We start from the raw sequence: 10,000 nt of genomic DNA on the forward strand, positions 1-10,000 counted from the left end.
CACTTTTCTGAAATTTATAGTATTAAGGAGAAAGACTGCATGTATAAATATAAAACCAACTTTACTTCAATTGTACAAACACCAAAACCATGGATGTCTATGGAAGTGCAAATTCAACACTGTTATTTACCAGTTGCAATGTTGATAGCAGCCTGTCTCAGGGCGAGTAAGTAAATGCAGTTTAGGTTGAAGGCAGGAAGGAGAAATTGTCCCAATTCTGTCTGCTAATTTGTGATTTTTACATATGTAGGTATTACCCATGGAAGGGGGACCGACTGAGGCCGTGGTGGAAGATGCAGGGGATGCTTTCAAGGCCAAGGAGTGCAAGACATACCAAAGGCGGCGAGAAGATGAGGAGGTGGGAGCGGAGCTGCTGCAGGCCGCTGTGATTGAGCAAGCACAGGCTGAAGTAGAGCCTGTGGTGGAGGCCCAGCAACAGCTGGTTGAGAGTGTAGTTAGTGTCAACAGCAGCGTGGACATGATGATGATGGAAACCCTGGACCCTGCCTTGCTGCAGATGAAGACCGAAGTCATGGAGGCTGCTGTTGGGGCACCTGTCGGTGTGGCTGGTGCTGCTCATGAAGCTACGGTCACTACAGTCGATGATACTCAGATCATCACCCTGCAAGTGGTGAATATGGAGGAGCAGCAGTTGGGCTTGGGAGAGCTGCAGCTGGTGCAGGTGCCTGTTTCTGCTGTGCCTGTCACTGCCGCCACTGTGGAAGAGCTGCAGGGGACACTGGTGAATGCCACTGCCATGCCTAAAGACGGGGAGCCGGTCATCTGTCACACTCTGCCATTGCCTGAGGGCTTTCAGGTTTGTGATGTGTTTTGGTTTTGAACAGATTGTGTGTTTTAGAGGGACCACCTAGTGAATCTTAATGTTATTTTCTCTTACAGGTGGTCAAAGTGGGTGCAAACGGAGAAGTAGAAACTGTGGAGCAAGATGAGCTCCAGCCCCAAGACGAGCAACCTCCGCATCAGGAGGAGGAAGAAGATCTGGCTGAACCCCAAAATGAAGACCCTGCCTGGTCCAAAGATCCCGACTACACACCTCCTGTTAAAAAGGTCAAGAAGACAAAGAAAAGCAAGCTGCGCTACAACACAGAGGGTGATAAAGACATGGATGTGTCTGTGTATGATTTCGAGGAGGAGCAGCAGGAGGGACTACTTTCTGAAGTCAATGCTGAGAAAGTTGTGGGTAACATGAAACCACCCAAACCAACCAAAATCAAGAAGAAAGGTGAGTTTGTGATATTTGCTGAATGAATGGAGACTTGTGTGATATCAAAATGTCAAATCTGCTTTGAGCTAAATCATTTGCTTTGTGCAGGTGTTAAGAAGACATTCCAGTGTGAGCTGTGCAGTTACACTTGCCCACGCCGATCCAATCTGGACCGCCACATGAAGAGCCACACAGACGAGAGGCCTCACAAGTGCCATCTTTGCGGACGAGCCTTCAGGACTGTGACTTTGCTAAGGAACCATCTTAATACCCACACAGGTACATACCCTGGAGTATTACGCTCTAAAGTAGGGCTGGGCGATTTTTATTTATTTATTTATTTTTATTATTATTTTTTGTTTTGTTTTCGATTTTTACTATTATTTCGAATTTGCGTTTTAAGCTGATTCGAGATTTTTTTTATTTATTTTTTTATAAAAATATTAGATGCATTATAATTGCACCAATGCGCTTTGGTTCACTCTCTGTATTACTCTGCCTGACTGGGTTTCCATCATGGTAGTGACGGACTGAACACAGAGACTGGACAGCCTAATTTAACCCAATGCATGAAGTTGTGGGCATGCATCGCAGAGCTGTTGCAAATACAACAAATACAAGCATTTAAGTGTCTTAAGTTGTGTATTTTTCTTTTGTTAATACCATTGCATCAAACACGCTTTGGTCCACTCTCTCACGCTACTTCAGTGCTGCCAGACTAATGCTACAAGTAAAATCCTACATGTTACAGCTGTAACAATGAAAAGTGAAAGTAACCACCCCCATGATGTCATTTAGCGGACCTAGTTGAAACCCAGTCAGGCAGCATAATACAGAGTGTGGTGCCAAGCGCATCAAATGATCTGTATTTAAAAGTAGAATAAATATATTATTTTATATTAGACACACATCTGGTGCTTGTATTTGCTCCTGCTATACGTCCACAGCTTCATGCATTTTGTTAAATTAGGCTTTACAGTTTCCATGTTCAGTCCTTTACTTCCACTGTATCTGAAAATGGCAGCAGCATTACAACCTGTCATTCAATCAGAAGAAGACAAAGTCAAAGCTGAGCTGACAGCCAATCTTTCCTAGGCTCAGCAAAACTTGCAAAAAAATACCTCTGTATTCCTGCAACTGCAATATTTACACGTATATTTTTTTTAAGTCTTCTGCAACGATATTTAACTCGTGAATTTGTTTTACATTTATTTACACTTTGTTGACCAATTTATGTATGGCATGGCCATTAAAAATACAATGGTCCTTAACCAGATGGTTTTTCAAGTTGCTTATAAAGAGAATGTTTCTTCAGTCATGTTGTTGTAATGTTTTAAGTTGTCTAGTTACATAATAAAAAATCTAAATTGTGAATCGGTCAAACTTTATAAAAAACCTAGTTTTTTTTGCCATATCGCTCAGCCCTAGTCTAAAGGTCTTTGAGTTTCTTGATTAAAATTAGAAATTAACTTTTTTTTTTTTTTTTTTTCCTGACAGGCACCAGACCACATAAGTGCACTGACTGTGACATGGCCTTCGTCACCAGTGGAGAGCTGGTGCGACACAGACGCTACAAGCACACTCACGAGAAACCATTCAAGTGCTCTATGTGTGACTACGCCAGTGTAGAGGTTTGTCTGATAGCATTTCATACATTTTTATAATATGCCTAATACTCATAATGGTTACTCGTTAATATGCAATAATTGTATTAAGGTCAAGTGTGTGGTACAATAGTCATGTGAATGTTGAACTGTGTATGATGACTTGAACTGAGTTTTGAAACGTTGCAGGTTAGCAAGCTGAAGCGCCACATTCGCTCTCATACAGGAGAACGTCCGTTCCAGTGCAGTCTGTGCAGTTATGCCAGCAGAGATACATATAAGCTGAAGAGACACATGAGGACCCACTCAGGTTAGCAGAGGCTTGCTTTACTGCTGAATTCATTTTATTTATTTATTTGATGTTGATCTCTTATTTCAGTATTGACTTTTTGATTGTCCAACAGGAGAGAAGCCCTATGAGTGCTATATCTGTCATGCACGGTTTACCCAGAGTGGCACCATGAAGATGCACATTCTGCAGAAGCACACAGAAAATGTGGCAAAATTTCACTGCCCTCACTGCGACACAGTTATTGCCCGCAAGAGTGATCTTGGTAAAATCTCTTTCTTCAGCTTGTACCACTTTTTTTTTTTTAGTTCCTGTAGTATTGTTAATATCCTTTGATTTTAATGAACTTGTGGTGAATTGAATTTGACCTGTTTAAATCTGTGTCCCTTGCAGGTGTGCATCTCCGCAAGCAGCATTCCTACATTGAACAGGGCAGAAAGTGCCGTTACTGTGATGCTGTATTCCACGAGCGTTACGCTCTTATCCAGCATCAGAAATCCCACAAAAATGAGAAACGCTTCAAATGTGATCAGTGTGACTATGCATGCCGCCAGGTCAGAAAGCTGACAATTGTTACTGAAGTTCATCTTAAGCATTCATTAATTATGTGTAGAGAACTTTTTCACTTAATCCACTGTGTGCTTGCTAACAGGAGCGTCACATGGTCATGCACAAGCGCACCCATACTGGGGAGAAGCCGTATGCCTGCAGCCAGTGTGAGAAGACCTTCAGGCAGAAACAGCTGTTGGACATGCACTTTCGCCGCTATCATGACCCCAACTTTGTACCCACATCCTTTGTATGCACCAAGTGTGGAAAGACCTTCACTCGCAGGGTATAGTATATCAAGAGGCCCGATCATTTTCCAGGATGCCACTTGTTTGCAGAGAATGGTGTTTAACAAATTGTTTGTGTCTCTGAACAGAATACCATGGCCAGGCATGCAGAGAACTGCACTGGTATGGAATCTGCTGATGGAGAGAACGGAACTCCACCCAAAAGGGGCCGTGGAGGCAGAAAGAAGAAGATGCGGTCTAGAAAGGATGACGATGATGATGATGATAGTGGTCAGTAGCTTGGCTTTTTTTTTTTTTTTTTGTCTTTGTGCTGTTCTATTAGTTCTACTATTGCCTAACATGAAGTCAGATTATTTGATCTTCATTTAACTCCTTAAATCATTGGGATCCTTCTAATTTACATCGTGATCTAAATTTCCCAGATGAGCATGGTGAACCTGACCTTGATGACATTGATGAAGAGGATGAGGATGACCTTCTTGATGAAGACCAGATGGGTATGGTGGACCAGGCTCCACCCAGTGTTCCTATCCCCGCACCAGCTGAGCCACCAATCAAGAGGAAACGGGGCAGACCCCCTAAGAACGCACCCAAGGTCTCTCCTACCAAGTCCATTACCAAAACCACCACAGGTAATGTTCTCCACCGCATATTAAGGCAAACCTTTCAGAATCTTTTAAATGGGTTAAACTAAACGATTCTGTCTGTTTCTCCTGACAGCTGCTGCCATTATCCAGGTGGAGGATGAAAGCACAGGGGCCATTGAGAACATCATTGTAAAGAAGGAGCCAGAGGGCGCTGACGCAGTTGTAGCTGCCGAGCCGATCGTAGAGGAAGTGGAGGCGGTTGAGGCCGATGTAGAAACAGTGCAGCTAACAGTCCCAGAAGCTGCACCTAACGGTGATCTTACTCCTGAAATGATTCTTAGCATGATGGACCGGTGATCTGGGGATATGTGCACACACACAGGCTGATCACCCATGCTTGCATAAATGCACATCCCCATATGCGTCCCCCTGAATATATATAAATATATATATCTCTATCTATTTACACATGCTCACATACTTCTCTTTCTTCACCTCCTTTAATACTGCGCTGTGTCCTAATGTCCTGCATCAAGATTCTTAAAGACTCCATTATTCCACTTTTTGCTATAAAACCCCAAATACCCGATGTCCTAAAGTTCTTACACAGTGTCTTCTCATGATCACAAAACTGAGCTTTTCTACTGTTTCCGTCACACCAGTAGTTCATTGTACGTGGTGGATGTTTTTTTTTTGTTTGTTTGAGATCAGAAGTGTGCTCTTGACATGCATCTAGACTTTCTTTACCATGCTAACCAACCGTTTTCATTTGACAATTCAAATCTGACATTACCGCGGCAATATTGAGAGATGAGATATCATTTTGTGCCTGGACGAGCATTGACTTTCCTCAATTTGCTTCACTGCTGTAGAAATGGGTGTTTTTGCCCCATCTGTCTGAGAAAAATCCTCTCAATGTTTGACATTTATGATGACTTTTCTTTGCTGTTTGTTCCTCATGTGCTCTTTCACTGGTCACAGTTGATAATGTTAGAGAGCGTAGAAATGTAGCCATGGGATTATCAAGCCAGGGTCGATGACATCCATCCATTCATAAGTTCAAAAAAAGAAAACTTGCAGTCGATAAAGTTGTATAAAAAAGGGTAATCTTGGCTAGTCTTGCTTGTAAATAATTTTTATTTTCCGTTTTATTATGAACATTTTAATCTTTTTCTAGTGAATTGATCACCTTGAATGCTAGGGCAATGGCTTTTAACAGTAGATGTTTGGAAACATGCCACCTAAGGCTTTCAAATTACTTGTGGGGGAAAAAATAAAAGCCTGAAGAATCATGTAGGCTGCATATAACCCCCTTTCTTCTCTGTCCTTCTGTAGCTTGAATTTGTGCATTTGAGTCTGCTCCACTCGCTTGATGGGGAGGGTTGCTTAATCTCTTTAACCAGCGCTTTACAGGGCGAAGAGTGGCTTTTAATGTTGTTCCACCTGACGAATAGGCTTCCACGTTGGATTTTGTTCTAGCTTTTGTAAAAGGAGGAAAAGGGACAGAACTGGGCAGGTACAGCGAGAAGCGCATGTCTCTGATCATTTGGATCCATTTCCATGTGTGGTCATGTTCCCGACAGCCACCCCAAATTTGAAAGCGTGATCCCAAGTTTAGGATTTCATGGGATTCTGAGAGGAGACGTAAAGTTTACAATAGGTTTTTCAGACCACATTTAATTTAAGAAGTTTAATACGAGTGTTCGAGGAAGCTATTTTGATACAAAATGTTTCTAGAAGGGGAAGCTTGGATAGGATATTTGTAAAAAAGTTTGTCACTTGTTCAAAAGAGCAATGTCCTTTTATTTCCGATCTTTTGTTTTTCTGATTCAGAATGAAGTTTTTCTCCAACATGTAATTGCATTTAAATTGCTTTTTTCTTTTTTTTTTTTAAGCTCTTAATTCTAGGTTAATGCTTTTTTTTTTTTTTACACCTAGCTGTACTGTGTGAATTTTACAATGATCAGAAAACCAACCTTATAAAGACATTTATTATGGCTGGGTGGGGTGTAGAGGTAAGATGGTGTAGAGAATGTATTGCTGTACAGCTAATAAAAAAAAAATATTGTCCTAATTCAAGGTTTGTTTGTTTTTTAAGATGCCTATTTTTCAATGAGTACTTGATGCATCTTTTTATGTCCAAAAAAATCTAATACTTCATATGGTTACACCTAGGTAAAATCTACAATTTTATAATCTTAATGATCATGATTTCACAACTGGCCAATTTCAGAGCTGATTCATTTTTAAATGTAGTAAACGCATATCTGGGCCAGAAGTCATGTTTTTGTTGTATTTGAAAAACTAAGTAACTATTGGTAACTAATATAAAATTAGTATTTAAATTATTCCTTTTTAAAAAATGACTCTAGTTTTCCAACTAGTGTGATCTATGCTTACTTTTTTTGTGTGTAATGATTTAATTATTTTCCATTAAAGTGTGCCTAGGAAACCGACAAAACAAGCTCAAGTTATGCAGAAAATCCCATAATAATCACTAAAGCTAATGAATGTATGGTGTTTGTTAAATTTTCGAACATTTTTAATCATGCACTCAACCATTTCTACCAGTGACTACTGTGTTGCTTACTTCAACAGACACGTGTGATTGGTGTGTGCGTACTTTGTTTACTTACATGACCTGTAATAATTTATTGTAAATGACTTCAGGGGTGTTTTTTCCGTGTGTGTGTTAGTGTGCAAGCTTTTTAGGACTGTCTGTGACCTTTCAGCAGAAGGACATTAGTTATGTTTCCATCCAAAGATGTGAATTAAACATGCACAAAGCCCTTTAAAGTCTTACTATTTGGAGTGGAAGTTCCTCTCAGTTGACATCAGTTGGAAGATTTCCATCACAATATTCTTTATCATGCCACATTTTCAGCTCATATTATTGTCATTTGGTAGATATTTAAATGTTAATTTAAAATTACTCAACAAAATGTCAGTTTTAGGAATTACAGTAAATTATTTTTCCCCATTATTGTACTCTTTATTTCTTAGCATAAAAACATGAGGTCAGAAAAGGTCACTTTAAACTGAATAGTATTATTTTGAAGAATAAGTACATATTATGCACTGTCACCAAAGAAAAATGAGTTGTTGGGAATTAGTTAACTAATATAAGCCACCCTCTCTGCAAATCTTTTGAAAATAATTAATTTTGACAGGAGGGCTAGGACAAATAAAAACTATTTAGATGTTTTGGAGTATATTTTATTTAGTTTGACCTGCAATTATCTGAAACAATCTGAAAGATAAACTTACGGATAGAAAGAAAACAAAAAAGCCATTATAAAGCTGCGGTCACACCGGGCTTTGTGTGTGCGAAATTCTGTCGTACGGTGCTGTGAAAAGGGGTGGGATTAAATAAAATAATTAGACATTAAAAAAGGGGAGCGATTGCTCCATGTTTTAAATTTCTGTCCAGAGAGGTCCTGTTTTGATCCTAGATTGGTCTCACGCAGTCAAGTGATGCGATTTCGCAGGTCAGAGTTCACCAAGCTTGAACTTTGCACAGCAGCGACATGCGAAACTTAACGCATGACCTTGCGTTTCCGGTCTGACGCATTCGCGTGCGTATGAATGGAAGTCTATGGGAGGAAAAGCCCAGTGTGACAGCAGCTTAATCTGCATGCTCATCGCAGTGGTCCTGACCATGCTGTTCTGAATTGCAGCTGGCTTGAGCGCAGTGTAACACGTAGTTAAAATAAGTCTTTTTTTGTTTAATAACATCACAACATTCCAACAAACAGGCATAAACATGTGTTCTATTTTAAACTATAGTAAACTAAAGATTAAAACTATAGTTTAAAATAGAATAAAGTGGGCCGCGCTGCTCCCACCCACCGTAACCCTGACATAAGAATCAGAATCAGAAAGAGCTTTATTGCCAGGTATGTTCACACATACGAGGAATTTGTTTTCGTGACAAAGCTTCTACAGTGCAACAGGATTACAGAGACAGGACAAAAAACAGAGAATAAATATATAAATAAAAATAATAATAGAAGTAAGTAGTGAGTGCAAATATACAGATTGAGGTTTGCTGTACAAGATGCCTTTTTATAGGGGAGAGTGTGGACGGTTGCAACATAGGGCAGTTGCAACAAGACTTATTCCTCCATTCAGGAATGAGCTAGAGTGATGATATTCATACTACATATTCAGTTATAGACTGTCTTTCAATCTGAGATAAATCAGCTATTTGTGCCCATTCCATCAGTATAAAACTCATTTTTAGGTAAAAAAAAAAAATGTTATTTTTTCAATGATCAGAAAATTTCTTGTTCTGTCTAATGTTTTTGTGAAACTTTATTCATTTGTAAACTTTTATGGACAGAATTTCAAGGCACAGCCTTGGGCTGGACGAGGTCCGGTTTGGGGACCACAGGATTTCATCTCTGTTATTCGCAGACGATGTTGTTCTGTTGGCTTCATCGAACATAGACCTTCAGCATGTACTGGTTTGCTGGCGGTTTGCTGCCGAGTGTGACGTGGCTGGGATGAGAATCAGCACCTCCAAGTCCGAGGCCATGGTGCTCCACTGGAAAAAGGTGGCTTACCATCTCCAGGTAGGAGGAAAATCCTTATTGCAGGTGTAGGAGTTTAAGTATCTTGGGGTTTTGTTCACGAGTGAGGGAAGGATGGAACGTGAGATTGATAGGCGGATTGATGCAGCGGCAGCAGTAATGTGGTCGATGTACCGGTTCGTTGTGGGAAAGGAGGAGCTGAGGCAAAAGGCAAAGCTCTCGATTTACTGGTCAATCTACGTTCCTACTCTCACTTATCGTCATGAGCATTCATGAACGAAAGGACAAGATCTCGGATACAAGCGGCCGAAATGAGTTTCCTTCTAAGGGTAGCAGGGCGCACTCTTATAGATAGGATGAGGAGCTCTGACACTCGGGGGGAGCTCGGAGTAGAGCCGCTGCTCCTTCACATCGAGAGAAGTCAGCTGAGGTGGCTCGGGCATCTGTTTCGGATAAATTATTTAAATAAGTGTATTTTTAGCTTTATATAGGTATAGTGATCAAGCGTTAAAGCTGTTGTATCTCGCTAGCATAGACATTTTAATCAGGGTTGACAGAGTTGGGACAGTTGCAACATGCTGTTGCAACTGTCCCCAATTACAAAATTCATTTAAAAGCGTGCCATGTTAACAATGCACAATTTCAATTTGATCAGTTTCAATGTAATTTAATTTGAAAAAATCAATTCTTTAATTCATTTCACAGTTCAAAGTAGTTGTTTAGTAAAGTTTCAGTCTAGATTTTCAGTTAAAAAAATGTTTTTTGTTAAGTTTTTTAGGTCTGATAATTGGCTGTTGCTTGTTCTTTTAATAATCTGTATTTATATGATCAATTTAACACATTTTACCATTTACCCAATTTACATTTAGTCTGTTTACCAAAAAAATACAAATAAAATTCAACCTGATGTTGTAGATTGTGTTTTTATTATCACATTTCAATGAATGTTGCAATTGTCCCAACATA

The 10,000-nt window shown here is 39.9% G+C and overlaps 1 protein-coding gene across 1 annotated transcript in view; it reads left to right on the forward strand.

Annotated features, from left to right (window-relative positions):
* Positions 1-5,575, forward strand: part of ctcf (CCCTC-binding factor (zinc finger protein)) — a 7,573-nt gene extending 1,998 nt beyond the window's left edge. Inside the window, exons 2-12 of the mRNA XM_056478063.1 lie at positions 251-817; positions 901-1,243; positions 1,334-1,504; positions 2,723-2,856; positions 3,019-3,139; positions 3,234-3,383; positions 3,512-3,672; positions 3,771-3,953; positions 4,044-4,185; positions 4,338-4,547; positions 4,636-5,575. Coding sequence (XP_056334038.1) covers positions 260-817; positions 901-1,243; positions 1,334-1,504; positions 2,723-2,856; positions 3,019-3,139; positions 3,234-3,383; positions 3,512-3,672; positions 3,771-3,953; positions 4,044-4,185; positions 4,338-4,547; positions 4,636-4,859 — 2,397 coding nt within the window. The 5' untranslated portion in view covers positions 251-259 and the 3' untranslated portion in view covers positions 4,860-5,575. The remainder of the gene's footprint in view (positions 1-250; positions 818-900; positions 1,244-1,333; positions 1,505-2,722; positions 2,857-3,018; positions 3,140-3,233; positions 3,384-3,511; positions 3,673-3,770; positions 3,954-4,043; positions 4,186-4,337; positions 4,548-4,635) is intronic.
* Positions 5,576-10,000: the final 4,425 nt, after the last annotated feature.

The sequence above is a fragment of the Danio aesculapii genome, chromosome 18, assembly GCF_903798145.1.
Source record: "Danio aesculapii chromosome 18, fDanAes4.1, whole genome shotgun sequence".
NCBI lineage: Eukaryota > Metazoa > Chordata > Actinopteri > Cypriniformes > Danionidae > Danio > Danio aesculapii.